Here is a 21,427-nt window from a genome sequence, read left to right on the forward strand (position 1 = left end):
TATAAATATGTCCAAGGAAAAATGTGCCATCAATTTAACAACCTTATGGCATTATAAATTAGTTTTTAATAAGCAAGCATAATTAGTTTTGTGATACAATACGCTCGGTTATGACTTTTATGAGTTTTGAGCATAATTGATCGTTTGTTTTGGTTTCAATGATATTTTTTTGTGTAACCATTAAAACATGCTTCGATTTTTTTAATATTAGTGAAATAAGAAATAAGCAACCACTTTTTATTGTTTTTGGGCAACCCTAATGCTTGGCAAAACTTTTAAAAATATTGTGAAGCTAACACTTCTTCAAAAGGCGCCATATAATGCAGTTAAATAAAATTGAAATTAATTTTTTTTTAAGGTGTGAACCCTGATGCAAAGTATTTTCTTTAGAATTAAAATCCTTTAAAATCTCTACTGACCCAGAATTACAGCAATTTATTTAAATATTACAATAGTTTAATTGAACTTCTATTTAAAATGGCAACTCTTTTCATGATCTAACCTAAATACACATAAACCATTTCCAATTCTCTAATCGGCCCTAGGCTACATTGTCTTTAGAAATTGAAGGGATTGCCTTCAAACAAGTATATGCCTTTGCCTTCTCTTTTATATAATAGTTAGTTCTAATTATCAAAATAATATTTTTTCTTTATATAATAATTATTTTTTCCTTTTCTGTCCAGAATTGTAAGCCAACAACACACACTTGCTGCATATACCGCCCACCGCCGCCACCAACAACAACCGAACGTCCATACGACGTTTGCGCAAAGGATTACGACTGTGTGCCAACACGTTACTGCAATAACGGTGAAATCGATTCGGCGGATTATATTCAAAAGGGCAAGGTGAGTTCTTGGTGATAATTTTGGAATATTTATGAATTTATCTTAAGAATGGCGAACGTTATCTATTGTTTATTTGGATGGAAAAGAGAAGAGAGAGATTTTAAAGAGATCAAGTAGAAAATACTATTTTTAAAATAGAAAAAATACAAGTATAAGAATTAAAGTGAAAAACTTCGGGATCAAAACCTACAAGCTTAGTTCTGACATATTTCATAACCAGGTTTCCAAGAAAAATTTATGCAAAGCTCTGTCAAGCTCAAGTTTATGTTAAAAGCGTAGAATTTACAGTTTTTTATTTCTATTTTTTTAATATTACTTAAAGTAAACAAAGTATATGTATACATACATATATACATATATAAATATTAATCAGTTTCAAAGCCAAACCACTTCAAAATAAAATATTCACTATATTATTACCAAGTTTTGCATATGCAAATCGACCTTTTGAATCGGCAACTCGCGAAAATAATTTTGTTTTGCTTTTGGCACACAAAAATACAGTAAATAAGTGCCATTACATGTATGTAGGTATATACATAAGTATATGTGAAATAATGTATAAATAAGCACATAAATATGCCCTTACACACATATGTATATATGTAGCAACTGCTGTAAAACCTACCTCTTTGCTTTAGTAACCCAATAGCACAAATATAGTGGACGCATTGTGCTCTTCACACATACATATGTACAACTATATGGACTAAGTAGCAAATAAGTCAGCGCATGCGCAACTGCGCTTAAAAGCATTACTTTACTGGTGCTCGTATATTTGGTTGCATAATTTCGCCAGCCCTTTGCTACGGAGAGTTTTTGCCCTTTTCCGGTTATACAGATTGCATGCGCTGTTGTTATTGCTGTTGCTTTTACATGCTGTGCTAAGTGCATTCGTACCTTAATGACCAATACGCCAAGTTAAATCTGCAAAATATATATGTATATATGTATGTATATGTAGTTGACAGCATACATATATACTTGAATGCATACACATGTATATATATGTATGTACATGTAAGTGTAATTGCAGCAACTGTGCTGCTTGCAACAATTGCTTGGCGATATTTTGGCTGCGCGCTTTCTTAGTTATGCAGTCATTGACGCCATGATATATTAAATGAGGTTGATGAATACTTTGATACCTTCATCACTGGCCAGCAGTTGTTAAAATGTTTACTTTTGTGTTGTTGTTGGCTTTTAGGATGCACGTATATGTTTATATGTGTGTGGAGCGCAAGTAATGTTTTCATTTTCTCCAGTTGAGAGTATGTTACGCAGGAATAATAAGAAGAAGAAGAGAGAGTGAGTAAATTTAAAAACAACAAAATAAAGGAAATAACAAAAATCACTACAAAATTATAACGCCAGGATGCTTGCGGAGGCTATTAATGCGATCAAGTTTTGTTGGAAATCATCCAGACCGAACTGTGAAAAGTGTGAAGCGGGTTAAATTCCAAATTACTGAAGAATTTCGACAATGTATAGCCGTTCGACAAGCCACCAGTCGGCATGTCGTGCACTGCTTCAGACAACAAGCAGCGCGTTTTCAACCTATAAACACACCTAGGAGCATGTACACATACACACACACACATACCTCTACATTTGTGGAAAGCATTATGCAGGTTAATGAAATATGCGAAAAATGCGAGGCAAGGTCGTTGAAAGCAACGTCCAGTGCCAGGCTGAAAGCATTACCGACAACTTTGACAGCCCACACTCGTGCTTACGCACTTGTACGCATGCGCGCATGCGTATGTAGGTAGATTTTGTTGCATAGGTGGTCAGCTGTGTACCGCGCAAATATTTATCCATGTCCGCTCGCACATGCCAATGCCGCAATAACATTATTTGCATTTTTGGTGCATTTTATGTGCAGATGACGAACTTATTTGTGCAACGCAGCGTGTTATTTTTTTACACACAAATATAATTAATGGCGAGTTTCATCTTGTTTGTGATAAAAATTTTAAGATTCTTTAGTGCAGCATCGCTTTTGTTCTCGCAACAGCAATGCTTATGCCAAGTTCAAATATCTCAATTCAACATTTCAACCACAAAATTTAGGGCTTAGGTATGTGTTTTGTATGTGTGTAGTCTTTTTTTATTCACACACAACTTCTCAGCCGCTACCGGCATTGCTTTGAATAGTTAAGTTATTAATATTTTATCAGTTAAAATCGAGAGAACTACAACGACATTCATTGAACTTCTGGAACATATTAAATTTAAAGCTAATTGTGCTAAAAACTTCGGAAACTCTTTAAGAAAAAGTCTAACTTTGGCTAATCTAAAATGTAGTAAATTTCTGACTAAGAATTTACATCGCCACTCCGACAGAGAGAGAGGGATAGTGGACTATACTAAGCTTAATGGTCGAATGGTCCTCAGTAAAAAAAGCATTTGCAACTTTACTTTCCTTCAGGGAATATAAAGAAGTTATACTCTTTTTTTACTCTTGAAAGCTAATGTGTCACTAGTCGACACAATCGAATTAGTGATAATTTGTTCAGTTTCCTTGCTGATGACATATCAGTATTTTTTGATATACTTTCGATAATATCGATAGCGTGACTGAATTTTTCAGCAGCGGTAAAATCGAAAAATTTTATTTTACAAAATATAAACATATTTATTATTTGCTTTGCTTGAATTTGTAATGTTTTTATTTTGATAGTATCGAAGGTCAAATAGTATTGATAATGTTAATGTACCATCGAAACTATCGGTTAATGTACCATCGAAACTATCGATATAGGAATCACCGTATTATACATCGCTCAATCAAATTAAGACCAGTATTTATTTTAGACTAAATTTCTATTACTTTGATGTATGAGATAAGAATTGTCTTTTATGAAGAACCATCCCTTCACATTTTTTGGTTCGCAATAAGCTCATCTTCCTAATTTCCGTACTCAGATTATAAAATTAATCATCCAGCGGAAGTTGATTAACTTTTCTTCATCATCCTATGTATTTTCCAAAGTTAAATAGAAAAGAAAAGCCTTTCAAAAGACTCTCCCCTGCTCTTCTAAGCCCTGCTTAGCCTGAAGCAGCTGGCAACAAGTAACATATTCGACTCATTATTCATTCAAATTCAGTTTCCTCACAATAATCTCCATTAATGGCGGTAGCGTATATTTTATACATAATTCCGGCTTTAACATAAAGGAATTTTATTCTAATAAAGTATAACTTGTTTTATATTGTTCTTGTTTTTAGTTGCCATATTATTGGTTGAGATAATTTGTTATGTTAGTTTTGAATTAAACTAGTTTTACGATCGCATAGACTACCAATATGGAAACTTTATATTTGCATATATACAATTAGACTTTCTACATATGTCTTATATATATATATGTGTTATATATATGGAAATTGATTTATTATTGCTAGGAAGATAAGAACTAGTTATAAATTGACCAATTTGATTCCCAATCAAACATTATAGAATGTCTTTATATTTACCTTTTATTAAAGATATAGATTTCGACCAGTTTTCTAGAAATCTTAATTTTTCTCTTTCTTCGGTCAATTAGTATGTCTAGGTATTAAGCAAAATTACTTATCATTAATTTTTTTTTGCCAAAGAAAATTAGTCTTAACTTTAATTTAGACGACGTTATGAACCGATAAATACTTACTCTCTTTTTTTCTATTTATAAATTTTACGTCTGTACTTACTTTCGTTTTTTATAAGCTGATGGGTGAAAATTAGTAGATTTGTTTTATGAAAATGAGTATGGTAATGAGCCTAGCTCGCTAAGTTTTGTCGGCTGTCACTGTAAGAACTGTGAGACAACATCTCTCAATTTTGCAATTTGTCTTGAAACGGCAATGCCAGTCAGAGAAAATGATAATTAAATTTTAAATTTATCATTATGAATATTATGTATATATTATATAATTATAATACATATACAGAGCATATTAGGTTAGGATAGGTTATACTGGCCGACTGTCACTTCAAACATAGAACTACTGATCCTCAGTAATCCCAAATGGAGGCCCAGTTTAATTTAAGCTGAAGTATTCGTCAAAGTTTTTGGCGAGCTTTAAGAGCGACTTTATATAATTTTGACACTTTATATAGTCGAGCTCTAGATTATGCTGGACAGAGACATAGGAGGTGTTCCAGCCTCTCTCTCCTGGCTACTTCTCTGCACTTTCAGCATGTGTCGTATATTACGTTTGCCACGAAGTTTGTAGCACCCATGTCCGTCTGCATGTATGTTAACTAGTCCCCGAGTAGATATCAATATGAAATTTTGGACGCGTCTGCTCATTCGTCAGAACCGCTGATATCGGTCCTTTATGTCATATATACATATGTATATCAATATCCAGTTCCTATATAGCAAATTTTTTTATTTGACAAGATATTTAACGAAATTTGACATTGATCATTGTCCAAGGTAACGCTACAATTTCCGATTCAGATGATGTTCAGATCAGACCACTATAATAATATAGCTACCATACAAACTGACCCTAAACTCAAGATAGAGATATTTTCAAAACCTTTTATGTTATACAAATGCACCTGTAAAAGACTATAGAATTTATCAAAATAACCTCACTTTTTTATAATTATATATATATTTCCAACTTTAGTTAATCTGTTTTTTAATTGTATAATCGGTTTTAGGGGACGATAACTCTGATATGGATACTAAATATTCTGGTGACGACAATACTGACAGACAATAGAATAAATTATCGACACAATTGTTTTAAAGCATTTTAATTGCATTTGTATATAGTAGATAAATATTCCTTAAGAAAAAGACAAAAAGCATAAGCTTTGTTCTGTCAGATCACACCTCTCAACACTGAATTGCTCGAGTTTAACAAAAGAAAATTATTCTTTAGAAATCGAAGACCACTCAACTGGCACGAAATAGTTTTCCAGTTTCAACTTTTATTTCCGCATCAGCAAAGTTACTTAAGTTGTATTTTTTATAACCAACAACAAATGAGTGATAACTTTGTGCTTAAGTACTCATCAATTTAGATTGCTTTTAATAGGTGACATAAGGAACAGTGGCTATGCAAATCGGTATGTTTCCATTAAGTACAGCATTACAGTATACATATGTGTATGTCGATTTGTATGTGTGTGATCGCATGCAACATGTGTCTTCATATTAATAGTAATTAATATTTGTAAGACATTTTCATTACATCATCACCAAACCATCAGCAGAAGCTACATATATACATGCATACTTACATATCTATATTATAGGTATATAAAAAATGCAAATTCATGCGTTACGTGCGTTGTCATTCGGAATTTCTTTGTCTTCGAGCGTCAAAAAACCGTAGACTAAGCCGAGTTACTAAAACTAAAACAAATAAATTTTTTTAATGGAAACCGACATGAGACTACATAGTCTAATAAACGACGTCACAACTCAAGGTCTAGGTCGTTTCTTGCCTTAGCGAGTGTATACGCACACACACGCGCCAATGTAGATACATGTATATGTATGCATACAAGTATGTGTTTGTAAGTGCGACTATGCGATCTTCAAAATCGCTGAAGGGGAAAAGCGACATGGATGGCGCCAACGCTTAAGTAAATTAACTAAAAACCACAATAAAAATCCAAAACAAAACAGTCAACAAAAAATTCAGTGTTAATATGGTATATGGAAAAGAATCGGTTATTATAAGAGTCATTAGGAAGTCACGCTGCACTCGCCATAATCAGCGCTCATCAGTTTAAAGCTTAAACAATTAGTCCAATGATCTGCAGTTGTAGACATCGGTGTGTACATGCTAAATAACACGGCACAGCATGGCAGCGATGCAATTTTTTCGTCGAAATTTTCCAAAATATACCGTATGGTGTGGCAATTATGTATATAATATTTTATTGAAATTAGGTGTTTGGATAAGTTTTCTTTGTTGAGCATTTTGAAAGCGTGACCTTCGCAGCGCTTTACAACACGACTTCTTGGACAATTGATGGCATGTAGCGAATAAAGTTTTGTAATGCGCTTGTAAGCGATTCATAGTGCTCTTTAAAGTATGCTAAAGTAGGTGGGTTCAATTCGAACTAGATAACTCAATAATGTTAATGTTGTTGTTGTAGCGGCAGAATTCTGCCGAGTTGACAGTCCTTGGCCGGAATAAACCCGGGTCCGTTCCGGTTACGTAGACCCGACTGTCGTGGGAACGGGTAATGTTAATGTTGTTATTGAATGGTATATAATGTATTTATTGAGTTATTCCATTAGCACATAAATATCATATAAATCTGTGTATTCTTTACTTTACATAATACTTTTTATTTTTTAACTCTGTCAAGTACATATTTGGAGTTTAGCGAATTCAAACCTTAAAACAGCCTTCATATTCAAAACTCGTGAGAATTAACACTGATCCACATCTTTATATATGTACCATACGTTTGGATGAAAACTCAATGCGCTTCAAATTTATTTAATTTCGTTCTTATTACTGGAAACTGGTAGTCGATAAACAGTCTTTGGAGAGAAAATACATAAAATACCTATGTATTGTATTTCGTTTTTACAGCATTTTATATTTGTTGGAAAACTCTGTTTTCACTTTAGACGCCGCAGACTTATGGGTTTGCATCCTCGTTTCATTAATACCTGTATCTGTGTGGTCTTCTCTAAGGCGGCTGGGTTCTACCTAAACTTATGGGTAACAAGATTATAATCTTGCGCGGTTACAAGATTCTTATTATTATGTGACCAACCTCATCAATTATTACTACTACTTACCGGTCCAAACAGGTTAAGTTCACTGATAGCACAGTCCTTGGCCGGATAAAATTGGGGTTCATTCCGGTAACGTAGAAGCGGCTGTTGTCAGACTCTGATCATGTACTTCTGAATTATTTCTGTTTTGAAAGACAAAGTTTCACACAATTTAGTTCTCACTTCTTTAACCATCCATTGGTTTATTTTTTTGTAGTGGCCTTAGTCGTCTAAGCGGATTTGTGACATGTTTGAAATTGTATAAGTGCATTATCCGATCGAAAATCAACCCCTGCTAACTTAGCCAAAGCTAATGCATCTACAAAAAACTTTCAAATACTTTTGTTAAAAGTATTCCGTCTATAGTTAGGTGACTATTTTATCCATTTTTTTAGTCATTGACTTTTTCCATATTGTTATTCACTGAAAATCGCGGCATATAATGGGTGAGAGCAACACAATTTTATTCAATTCATTCATTTTTTTTTAATTTGTAAGCACGGGACGGCCGGGACACTTAAGTCTTAATCCGGTCTGACCCGGCCAAACCGGGACGAATGGTCAGCTAAGTCTATTGTCACCTATAGAATTCCAATACTTTTAATATTATTGTGTACTTACTCCTGCCACAAGTTCTATGACAAGTTCAGGCTGTTATAAAAATGAAACTAAAATATATTTTTTAATTATTTAATTATTTTATATAAAAATGCATATATGAAATGAGCGATGCACAAAGTTTATTCAAAATGGTCACCTTATGCTTTCACACAAGCCCTCAAACGATTCCAGAATTGATCAATAGCATCACTTACAGTTTCTATTGTTATGGCCGACGCTGATCGAACCAAAGATTTTTTGAGACTCCCCAAATTTCTGTAGAATTTTTTGACAACATGGTCTGTCCAACTTTGATCACAAACTGTCCAAAGGATTCAAGTCTGGACTCCCAGCATCTATAAAACCAGTAATATTGCTTTTAAGCCACTGCTGAGTGGTTTTTGCCTTGTGTGCTGGAGCAGAATCTTGCTGGAAGATCTAATGCACTCCGTCGAAAATAGTATTGCTTAACTGCTTTACCACGTCTTCTAAAACATCCTGCTGGTACACTTTTGATTCAGTTTTAAACCCCTTTCCACACAAGTGAAGGAGGTGTAACGCCTTTGCAAGAGACTCCCAACCACACCATTACAGCAGCTGGATGGTGACCACGTTGATCCCATGGGATAAAAGTTTTTGCGTTTTTGGAAGTTTTTACGAAGATTTTGTTGTTTTTCTTATTAAAAACTTATTAAAAACTTCTTCAACAATAAACTTTTTTCATCTGTAAAAGCGATACTTTCATGGCCGTTGACCGCGTGCCATTGAAGTAGCCGCTTTCATATGTTGAGCATAATTTGCTTCAAGAAAAATCAGTCTTGACATTTATCTGGTCATATGTCCAATTCCTTGATTTAACTTCCGGATTTCAAAGGAGTTGTATGGCTGAATTGGTTTAAACCACGAGCGGAAGATCTCTTCTCTTTTTGTCATCTACTATAGACGTTTGGGAAAAACGATCTATAGTGCGGTAAACAAATATTCTCGAAACATTAAGTTTTTTGAGAAGGTCATATATTATATATCTCTTGCCCTCATAAATGTGGAAAATTTGTGTAAAGCAATCACCACAATACGACTTTCTTTAGCTCCCGACACCATTATTAATGAGCGAAAGCAAACACTAAACTGATTATTATACAATAAATGAGTAGACACTGCATACAAATTGAGTACAAGAGAAAATAAGTTATCGGCATTTCTAGAATCAGATATATATATTTTTTTTTGCTTTATTGCTGGTTGTATACTTTATTGATCGGTTATAAAAGCGACATAGATATATCTTGGTCTTTGCTTATAAAATGTGATGAAGTACTTAAGCAAAGCTGAACGAAAAGTTGAAATTTGTTTAAGGTTCTTTTAAAACTTTGCTGCTTAAAGCTTCTAGCGTGTTTCGTATAAAAGAATTTGTATTTTAAGGTAAGTTTTAGAAGGTCAATCAAACACCCAGTAAAGGTTTTACCACAAATTTAATACGAGTTGAAGTTTTCCATTTGAATTCGAGCATTCGACCAATAGCAACGCCCACCTAAATATGTAGGTGTATATGTATATAAATATCTATTATTGCATATGCATACTTAGGCCAATTTATCCATACACGGCCACGGGTCAACTGAAACACCACACTTTAATGGAATTCACATTATATTTTCGCAAATACACAACAATTATGTGCACACCCATGTAAATATATACATATGTATGTGTGTATGTATGTATGATTGTAAATTAATAAATATGTATGCAAAAGTAGCTGACAGATAAGCATAAAATTACTTAATATGCGATTATATGTGCGTGTGCATTTTTGTATGTCCGTTGTATATGTATGTGTGTGTATAGCTAACCAATATGCCATTGTACGACTTCTGAACAACTTCATTAAGCAGCTGGATGTCATTTAACAATGCCATTAAAAATAACCCCTATTAACAAATTACCTTAAAATGCCTACTTCAATCTTGTCATTCGTACATACGGACAGACAGACAGACAGCGCACAGTGGCTGACATGGCCACTTACTTATCATATACATACATACAATTGGCAAGTAAATTATTGTAAACAAAAAACTAGTCGCAGAACATGAAAAAACGAAAAAATGGTGAGAAAATTAACAACCTTTCTTAAAGTCATTACGGCATTTGTTATCTGTCCCCAAAATGATGGATCATTTATTAAAAAAAGCTCTATGCCAAATGCCAAGGAGGTAATTTTTATTATGCTCGCCTACATACATACAGACATATGAACGGGTGCCCAGAAATGCCTACAGATACAAGTACCTACACATTTCTACATATTATATTTACATTTAAAGACTTATTCAATTAAGATAATATGCTTATGAAGCGGGCGCAGGTACTTACAAAAATTATTTATGAAATAATCATCGATCCCTTTGTGGCATATTTGCCCATAATGATCAGTCAAACATTTTGGTTAATTGAATGCTTTTTGGTTGTAAAATTTGTTATCGAATTTTTGTTGGAAATAAAGCAAGCTTATTGAAATCGTATAAAGCAAAAAAAAAAATATGACAAGAAAAAACGTTAACTTCGGTTGCACTGAAGCTATAATACCCTTCACAGGTGCATTTCTTATAGCATAAAAGCAGTTTGTTTTGGAGCTTTATGCTATAGTGGTTCGATCTGATCATTTTCATCGTAGATTATACCCTTGGCTTTCGTAATAATCCATGACCGATTTCGTGAAGACAGTCAAATGAAAAAGTTTTCCATGCAAGCACTTTATTTCGATCGTTCAGCTTGTATGACAGCTATTTGCTTCTTTGAAGATTGTACCGTTATCATGGGTAATAGTCCATGCCAAATTTCGAGAAGATATCTTGTCAAATAAAAAAGCTTTCCATAAAAGGATACGTATTTGATCGATCAGTTTGTATGGCAGTTATATCCTATAGTGGTACAATATCGACGGTTTCTATAAATAGATCGATATCTTAAAAACTGAGAGACTAGTTAGCGTATACAATACAGACGAACATGGCTACATCGACTCGGTTCATCACTTTGTTCATTTATACATATACGAGTACATACATATCCTATGTTTCCTTCTGGTTGTTACAAACTTCTTTTCAAACTTAATATACTCTGTTCAGGGTATAAATATTATATACAAATAGTCGTCTCGATTCGTTGAACATTGAAGTATGACAAATCGAACAAACAACTGATACAAATCAAATATACAACAACTTTGTTATTGCTGTCACTAGCAAATTGTTTGAGATAAACTCAAACATAACAGGCAAAGAAATCACGAATCGAATGGCTAATATTTCGGAAAATTGGCACGATATCTCAACGAAGCCACGTGTTTATGATAAATTTGATCTCTACATCACTACAATCACATACCTGTTCTAAAAAGATCTAATATTTCCTACCTACTTTATTTAAATTAACTTTTTATGTTTGTCGGTGCAAAGGGTTTGGTCGAGATGCTACATATTTGGGGAGTTTTTAATTTTGTTCTATAAGTTTTTAGTGACACATGTGATCGAAACTCGCCGATATTTAGCTAAATAATATAAAAATGAATTTCAATCAAAAAACGCCCTTAACCAGGAACTGTGAACACCTTCTGACAGAGTTTATCACTTTTCACTTTTTGAACCTGACAACAATACAATAATTACAAATATTAAGTAGAACGACAAAAAAAGAAACAATTTGAAAAAAATGTTTTCTTCTTTGTTTTATTACAGAGCGATCGTTGTTATTCTCCTGATGTTTGCTGTCGCATACCTTCCACCACACTGACCGATGATGGTTATGTCCTGCGAACTCCAACAGTTAAATTTACCATTCCCACAACAAATAGACCCGTTCAATATCCAACTACACAACAACAGTTCTCTTCACCACGTCTACCTGCATCGACCCCACAACGTGAATATTTGCCACCAAGCACATATCCAACCACACCTAAACCCGTAACCCCACGCAATGAATATCTACCACCTACACCAACTGTACCCCCGCGTCAAGTATACACACAATCTTCCTACAAACCAGTCCCCATCCCAACTAGAGCTCCTCCAGCACTACAACCACAACCTCAACCACAGGCACAGCCACGTCCACAGCCGCAACCTCAGCCACCACAGCAGCCTCTACAGCCTCGTCCACAACCGCAACCTCAGCCACCACAGGTGCCTCTACAGCCTCGTCCTCAACCTCGTCCTCAACCTCAGCCACAACCACGTCCACAACCACAACCTGCTTCCAGACCACAAAATGAATACTTACCGCCACGCTCTGAAAACCTACCGGTCGACTATCATGTCACACAATCATCGAATACCGTCATCCAAACTGTGACCGCTGCCCCACCAAGAGTACCACAGCCAACGCCACCACAGCGCGGTGAAGACATTCTCTCGCTACCACTTGACAACCGTCAACACTTGTCGAAATGTGCCTCGGCTTTGGAATGCACACAGGAGAACTTCTGCAACAGCATCGGCGTGATAACCGATCAGCCAGTCGACATTAGCCCTGCCGAAGCCGCTTTCCGTGTTCCTCTCACCGATTGTTTGCTTGATAACGGAGCACCAGGCAAATGCTGTCGTGACGCCAACTATGTTGATCCATGGCCCATCAATTTGGCCGGTGTATGCGCAGCCAGAAATAGGGTTAGCAACACATTCGCGGTCCAGATTTCAATTTTGAAAATTAATTTCATGTTTTTATTTTAATTTTAGAACACCAAACCGCAAGGTATTCAAGATATTGACGCCAACTTTGGTGAAATTCCATGGCAAGCAATGATCCTCAAGGAATCGACCAAGACTCTACTTGGTGGGGGCGCAATTATTGGCGACCAAATCGTCTTGACAGCAGCCTCCGTAGTTAAAGGGTATTAATTGAGTGTATATTATTTTTAAGAGAACTTGAATTTTAAAAATCACCCTTTCATACAGTGTGTCGCCAAATGATGTGAAAGTTAAGGGCGGTGAATGGGAGTTGGGGCGTGATAGCGAGCCGCTACCCTTCCAAATTGTCGGTGTTAAGTCCATTGATATACACCCTGAATACAATCCTTCAACAGGCTCGAATGACATGGCCGTTTTACGTTTGGATAAGAGAGTTGAATTCGCTCAACACGTGAAGCCTATTTGCGTTACTAATGAAGATCCCAAGCCCAATGAGAAATGTATTACCACCGGTTGGGGTAAACAAGCGATTAAATGTAAGTTCACTTTTGGTTTTGATGTGTATTTTATTAAAGCAAAGAAAGCAAATGCGAGATGGATAGAAATTAATAGCAAATAGAAAAACTTGATGGAGTAGAAATAATGTTTGAGTAACAGGGTAATTACACCAACTGATCGAAAAATTAATTTTTTTGGAAGTCGGACACGTAGGGTAACCTGATAATAGGTAATTTTGTGAATATTAAATACAGTTTAAGAACATAATCATCTCATTTAACGGAGCATTACTAGTTTTCGTGTATCTGATTTACTTAATAAGACCCACCTCGATCAAAGAGTGAGTTACTTTTACGAAAGAAAACATAGTTAATGTAGTTAGGTCCAAAGCCATTCCAGTTTAAATATTTCACTCCCTTGCATAGAGGTTACTAGACGTCAGAAATCTATATCTCACCAGATTCAAGGACTCTTTTTGTGATATCATTTCATGGCTAGACCAACTTCCCTTGCAAAGAAATCCTCCATTTTCGCCATTTCCTTAAAGTCATGATGTAAAGCCACCACCTTTCACAATAGATCTTTAAATTTTCAATTTATTTATTTTAATGGCTTCAGTCGACTAATGTCACGACCCCGGTGGAGTAAACTGTTTAATTGTTCAAATGTTGCGAATATAGTAGTTGAACTGTGACTTTTACTTGAGTTTCTTAGTCAAGGTGTCGGTTTGGCCCCCCTAGTGGAGGTTCATTTTGAAAAGATAAAATATTTTTTCATAGGAGTCGTGTTTCAATAAAAGGACCTCAAACAAAATGACTTGACTCATTCCATAAGAGTAGTTAGTAAAAAGTAAGTTCCTAAAACTGCTACAATTTTTTTTTCTAATATTCCATTGAAAGCACAAAATTTCAAGTTTTATTTAAAATTTCACTAACATCAAAAATTTTTTCTTCCAGCTCACGAGGAGGGCGCCGTCATGCACGTTTCAGACACAATAGCACAATCGCGGGCAGATTGCGGTGCCGACGAGACTAGCGTTTGCAGTTCCGTTGTACACGATCCATGTCTGTTTGATATCGGCAGCGCTTTAGCCTGCGGCAGCGGTTCCAGTGTTATGCTCAAGGGTATATACGCCGCTGAGAATGCCTGTGGAGATGGTCAAACTGTACGCTTCTCGAAACCCGATCTCAAATGGGTTAACGGTTTCTTCACACTACAAAACAAAGACAAACTGCTCAAGAAGAGACGTGTGTAAAAAGTGCTTTAGGCGAAAAGACTTAAGAAATATTGAGTGACCTTAGTTTAGCAAATATCAATCGACATTATACACCCAACATCTAAACACGAGTATCACATTCCTACCACCACCACCACCACCACAACAACAACAAATCATACATGCATATGTACATGTGTGTTTGTGCGCCTAGAGCATTTAACCTCTTGCTTTAAGCATTAAAAAACAAAAATCTCAATAGTTTTAACCCGTTAAGTTCAATTCAAATTGGTGAAATGTGTCAAATTCGGCTCTTTAAAGATTTTAAGTAAATTTTATTTCATTGTTTTCGTTTTCCATGCGTAATTTCTCATTGATATTTTTTTTATATTAAATATTACATTAAATCAAAATTAAATAATTATTCTATCATAACCTTAGTTTTATGCCACTATCGTGTAATGAACTTAAGTGTATAGGAAAATTTACGATAATCGAATAACTGCTAGAATTTTCCGCGCAGGCATTGAGTTCGGTACACTTTTTCGCTTTGTTTAAATAAAATATAATTTAGTATTTATGTACATAACTATTATGTGCCTGATTCAATGATTAAGCTCTCTTATAATCTTGTTTCATCATCGTTTTGCATTTTAACGATTTCCCCAAATGCAAAACAAAAAACACAAAAAGCAAATGACTCCTATATGAATAAAATATTTATAACTAATATTGTATTGTATGAGATTATGTAAAATTTATGTAAAATATGTATATGATAAATGTATTTAAATATATAAAACATGTTATATAATAATAAATAATACGAACAGTGTTTTGTTGTTGGAATGAGGGATTAAAGTAAAGGGAGTTCACATCGTTTTCTCAATTGTTGGGTCAAAGTCACTGGAACCAACCGATATTTATATTCAGGCAAGAACTATCATCAGTTATAGCAACAGCAAGCAATAAAATTTAAATTGAATGTTGCTGTTGTTGCAGTCATTATATTTTTATAATGCCTATCGCTCCACACTTTTTCATCAATCTATGGGAGTTTAACCATTAAGAAAATGAGTCGTTGTCCCGCCCCCACTACAGTCCGGTCTACGTAACTGGAGCGTACCCGGATTTTTATCCGGCCAAGAACTGTCAAACCGGCAGCATTCCTCCAAATTACTTCTGGAATGTTTTCAGCCGCTACAACAACAACAGAGTTCTTGTCACGATTGTCGCATCCACGTAACCGAAATGGACCCGAATTTTTATTCGGCGCAGAACTGTTAACTTTGTATCTTCACGAAATTTTACATGCAATATTGTATATATAATAATATATTGTTCTGATCAGACTGCTATAGCATGTAGCTGCCATACAAACTGAGCGATCTAAATCAACTTTTTTATTTGAAATGATTATAGCTTCGTTGCAACCGAAGTTAACGTTTTTTCTTGTTTTCTTTTATCATAACAGCATAGGTTGTGAATAATTTTCGGTGATTACCTGCTAGTTTAAAATATTTGCAGATAATGAGGTCATAGCATCTTGAAGTACGACTTTATAACGCTTTAAATATTGACTACTTTGAATGATTACTGCAATTTATTAAAAATATTAGTATGTACATACATATGTATGCGAATACATTCTATTTAAACAACAACTTTTTTTTACAAAGCTTTTTTGTACATAATATTTCTTCAAAAGATAAAATGTGCATAGACAAAATAAAATAAAAGCATTACAAAGAAAACGAAATAAATAAATAAATTGTAATTACTTCCTAACTTTTTCTATATTATCAATATACCACTTAACAGATGCTTTAACGCCTTCCTCAAAGTCGGTGAATTGGAAATTTGGTAATAAACTACGCAACTTCCGATTCGAAGCGGTCTTTTTATGTTGACCATCAGCTTTGCTAGTATCACAAATAAGTTTGCCCTAAAAATAAAAAACAAAAAATTAGTAAAAACAAAATTTAAGACTTTTATTTGTTTAAAAATTACTTACCTTAAAATCAAACGCCTTCGCCACAGCCATTGCAGCTTCGTAAATTGTCACTTCATTTTCCTCGTCCACACTCAAAATCAGTGGCTCTATACTGTCATAGTTGTCCAAAACCCAAATTATTAGTCTCGCCAAGTCCAGTGAATATATAAACTGTCGCAATGGTGTACCACTTCCGTACACAACAAACGCTTTCTCATATTCCGGCACCTCTGTATTTTCATGTATCAAATTGTACATGCGATTGATCATACCGGGTATGACATGGCTCACTTCAGGTTTGTAATTATCATGCGGACCGAAGATATTGCACGGAATTATTGAAGTGAAAATGCAGCCGTATTTATCATGATATGCATGATTTTGTATATCGATGAGCCTTTTCGCATATGAATAACCATAATTGGAAGGATGCGGCGGGCCATTGTGCACCATTGTCTCGTCAATTGGATAACTGGTTTTATCAGGAAAAATGCATGTCGAAAGGCAGGATATTACTTTCACACAGCCATGTTCATAAGCATTTTGTAGTACATTGTCGTTTATTTGCAGATTTCTACGCTAAATTAGTAAAAATTAATAAAGGTTGTACATTGAAGCTATATATACATATGTCAAAATTACCAGAAAGTCCAAATTGTTGTTCATATTATGGAAGAGGCCACCAACCATCGCTGCTAAATGCACGACATGGGTAGGTTTGACACGCTCAAATAGCGATCGCGTTGCATTGTTGGCACTGAAATTGTTTTGGTAAGTATGCTTAAGTGATAAGATTGCAAGTCAAGTGTTAATGTACTTACGTTAAATCGGCTTCTGACGATCCTACAAATATCCATTCATCTCCATTTGCACTTTTATCAATAATTGTTTTAAGAGCATTACCCACTAAACCTGTGCCACCTGTTACCAAAACTTTCTTCATTTCGTGTCACTGATAAAATTCACTGTTTATTTTTATCAAAGTGTTATATATAAGGATGGCAAAGCGGCTCAAAGCATTTATCGATAACTACACTGATGCCATACATAATTTTAAATATTTTGTACTCAAATTTCTGGTTGTATTGTTAATAATTGATTATTTATAGATTAAAAAATATTTGAATAAATATCTAGCTTATATAAAAATAGCTATAAGCGGAGAAAACATTTACGAAATTTAACGGAATAAATTCACATAGAACGGCAACACTGCTAACTATTTAGTGCTATTCTCATTTCACAACAGATGTCGCAAAACTGACTTTCACATGTTCAAGAAAATGTTGCTCAAATTTAAGTCCGTTATTAATTTGATTTTTTCTGGGTTTTAAAAAACTCGTTATCTCCATTTCCGGTTACAATGGCTGTAATAATGTTGCTATCGTGATTTTGCACTAAATTGTTAAGAAATTTCTAAAAGACATAAAGAAGGTTGTTTAATAAGGAAATATCAAGGATTTGTACTAAAGTGTATTTTTGGAGATAAATATTATATTTGACAATTGTTAAGTCTGTAAATGTTAAAGCTTTGCAAAATATACAGGTTTCAGGGTCTTGCTATTTTTTATTTATTTTCTTTTGTGTTATATATAATATTATGTTGCTTCATTTATTTCACATCTAACGGCAAATTTCTAAATATTCAGAATTTTTATTAGATATTCAACCATACATACAGCGTTGCCAATGATGCATTGAAAAAAAAATAATCGAAGTAACATTTGAATTCAATTTTTTTTTATTCTCCATAATCTTAAATAACAATAATTTTTAATTTTTTAATCCCAAATAACTGATTAAAAAATAAAAAACAAAATTTAATTCTAAATACGGAATTGAAAATATTACATTAGTAATCCCAAAAACTGGATTAAATGGGATTTTGGGGTTAAAAATTGAAAATCTAACTTCAATTAATTTAATTTAATCGTACTCTGCATAACAAAATTTTATCATACTCGTATATATTCTATGAGAGTAAAAGGTATATAGAGTTAGTGGATATTTTTCTCTAACCTACATATTATAACAGGTATACTGATTTTCGTCTCTCCAACCAACTTAAAATTGATAATTGGTATCTGGCCTATAATTACTTCAGAAACCAAAACTCATTCATTAATTCAATTATGAATTTCGATTTCCAAGAACAAAAATTACTATACACCTAATATTATAAATATTTTTTTTTAAATATAATATGGTAAATAGTCCACTTTGATTCAAGTGTTGTAATTTATACCCAACACACAAGTAATGACACTCAGTAGTGTGTATATGTAGCTCCAACAAGCATTATCCTTTGCGTATAAATAGAAAAGCGCAACAAGTTTATCCTCAGTTGCTGTCGTGTCCTCTTCGTGTGTGGTTAATCAAAAATAAGGAAAAAACTAAAGTGGAAAATTTTAGAAATTATTGATTTGAGTGTAAAAATTTTAGGCAAATATTAGAGTGGATTTATACAAATATTTTCTTATGTGAAAAATGGAAGGATAATAAAATTTAAAGCAATCAAAGAAGATTTACAACTGTGCTGTACTTTTGCAAACAAAGTGTTGCCAATAAACATGCAAAGGATATAAGTATAGATATTTATACCTTATTAAAAATACTCTAATATTTTGTTAAACAACTTAAATATTATATTTGTGCCGATTTATTCCACTTTACTTCAAACTGAAGTGTTATTGTAAATAAAAAATATGGTTAACTAAAATTACAAAAAAGTTTATTATTTGATGAAATGAAAGTAAAATCCCATAAATTCTATTATTATTTGTTGATATCGATGTCATTTGTACAGAAAAATAATTTATACCCTTCAATGACGTATGTATATATATCTTTACTTGTTTAAATATACTGAAAATTAAACAGCAGATTATATAATCATATACATATAAAAAAAGGTCAGGAAATGATTATAAAAATGTATGGATAACATACATAAATAAGTGGACTAAAACACAAATTATGTGAAGTATTCAAATACTTAAGCTTCAATTCATGTTACAAGAAATTATTTAAGAAAACTTTCCAATATAAAATGGAGGAATAAAATTGTATACAAAAAAATATTAATTTTGTTGTTGTTGTAGCAGCAGAAATATTCCCAAAAAAATTTTGAGGAATACTGCCATGTTGACAGCACCTGACCCAATGAAAATCTGGATCCGTTACGGTTACGTAGGCCCAAATATCGTGAGAATTTATTAGTTTATTTAGTTTGCCACAAAGTTTGTAACACCCAGAAGGAAACTTCCGAGGCCCTATAAAATATATACATAAATGATCAGCTTGATGGGCTGAGTTTACTTAGCCATGTGCGTCTGTCCTTCTGTCTGTCTGTATAAATACGAACTAGTCCCTCAGTTTTTAAGCAATCGATCTGAAATTTTGCACCTGTCCTTTTCTTAATAAGAAGTTACTCATTTGGTCGAACGGCCGATATCGGACCACCATAAAATATACCTGCTATACAAACGGAAAAATCGGAATCAAGTGCTTATATGCGAAACTTTTTTATTTCGCGAAATAACTTAACAAAATTTAGCATGGATTATTATTTAAAGCAACAATGTAATCTCTGAAGAAATTGTTCAGAACAGACCACTATATCATATAGCTGCCATACAAATTGAACGATCGGTATCAACTTCTTGTCAGGAACATTTTGTATTTGTAAAGGGCTTAACTTAATTAAGTTAACGTTTTTTCTTGTTTTATACTAATTTTGACTTACGGTATTTGCCTTCAATTGGAAAATTTTAGGTTCATTAATTTCCGAAATTTTGAAAATTTATAATTTTTTAATAATGTGTAATATTATATTTAAATTATGTGTTTAATTTGATGAAAAAATTAAATAATCTTCAAAAAGAGTAAGTGATTAATAAAAATGTGTGTAAACATGAAAAAAGTATTCTATAATGTTAAAAAACTTAAGTATTATTAATATAAATAAATTTTTATAAAGTAATATTTTTAAAAGCAAAACCCTACTAGTCGGAGTTGTAGCCACACCTTCAACATAACTGAAATTGTATTAACAGGACCCATTTGGAACGAGGATATCTATGAAAGTGGCATTATAAAAATATCTTCAAAATGGCAACAAGTAATCGCACATGAAACATATTTGACCAAAATCAGAACATTATAACTATGCTTTCTTTCATTTTACTACACCTTATTGTAAACTGAAATATGAAAAAAACATTAACTTCGGTTGCACCGAAGCTATTTTACCCTTCTCATATAAAAAATTTTCCATACCAATGATTTTTATTGTTCAGTTTGTAAGGCAGCATATGTTGTAGTGGTTCGATTTAAACAATTTTCATGCAAATTTCGTGAAGATATTTTGTCAAATAAAAAAAGGTTTCTATACAAGAACTTGATTTTGATCCATCAGTTTGTATGACAGCTACATGTCCCATATCGGCGGTTCCGACAAATGAGCAGCTTCTTGGGGAGAAATGGATGTTTTCAAAATTTCAGATCGATATCTCAAGAACTGAGGGACTAATTCGCGTTATACAGACAGACTTAGCTAAATCGACTCAGCTCGTCAAGCAGATCATTTATTTATGTATGTATATAATATTTTTATTTTATAAGGTTTTCTTCTGGATGTTACAAACTTCGAGGAAAACTTAATATGCCCTGGTCAGCGTATAAATACTGTTACAACTGATTTCTACAATGCTGTTTTTGGAATATTTAAAGCTATTAATTCTCGGCATTAAATATGTGGTCCGAAGTACAATCGATAAATTATTAGTATTTTTCACTGAAAAATCAACAACCAGCCTTTTGTTAGACATTTT

At 33.6% G+C, this 21,427-nt stretch overlaps 2 protein-coding genes across 3 annotated transcripts in view; one reads left to right on the top strand and one right to left on the bottom strand.

The window, feature by feature from the left end:
* Nucleotides 1–14,660, top strand: part of scaf (scarface) — a 64,458-nt gene extending 49,798 nt beyond the window's left edge. For both annotated transcript variants that reach the window (XM_036376981.2, XM_036376977.2), the window contains exons 3-7: nucleotides 687–851; nucleotides 11,938–12,867; nucleotides 12,937–13,091; nucleotides 13,156–13,424; nucleotides 14,343–14,660. In XM_036376981.2, coding sequence (XP_036232874.2) covers nucleotides 687–851; nucleotides 11,938–12,867; nucleotides 12,937–13,091; nucleotides 13,156–13,424; nucleotides 14,343–14,641 — 1,818 coding nt within the window. In that variant the 3' untranslated portion in view covers nucleotides 14,642–14,660. The remainder of the gene's footprint in view (nucleotides 1–686; nucleotides 852–11,937; nucleotides 12,868–12,936; nucleotides 13,092–13,155; nucleotides 13,425–14,342) is intronic.
* A 1,518-nt stretch (nucleotides 14,661–16,178) lies between these two features.
* Nucleotides 16,179–17,596, bottom strand: Gmer (GDP-L-fucose synthase-like protein). The gene is made up of 4 exons (XM_014237806.3): nucleotides 17,417–17,596; nucleotides 17,238–17,352; nucleotides 16,617–17,174; nucleotides 16,179–16,547 (listed from the first exon to the last, which is right to left on the bottom strand). Exons 1-4 carry the CDS (start codon nucleotides 17,536–17,538, stop codon nucleotides 16,380–16,382), a joined length of 963 nt encoding a protein of 320 aa, XP_014093281.2. The 5' UTR covers nucleotides 17,539–17,596; the 3' UTR covers nucleotides 16,179–16,379.
* Between the last annotated feature and the right edge of the window lie 3,831 nt (nucleotides 17,597–21,427).

This window comes from Bactrocera oleae, chromosome 4 (assembly GCF_042242935.1).
Source record: "Bactrocera oleae isolate idBacOlea1 chromosome 4, idBacOlea1, whole genome shotgun sequence".
NCBI classification, from domain to species: Eukaryota; Metazoa; Arthropoda; class Insecta; order Diptera; family Tephritidae; genus Bactrocera; species Bactrocera oleae.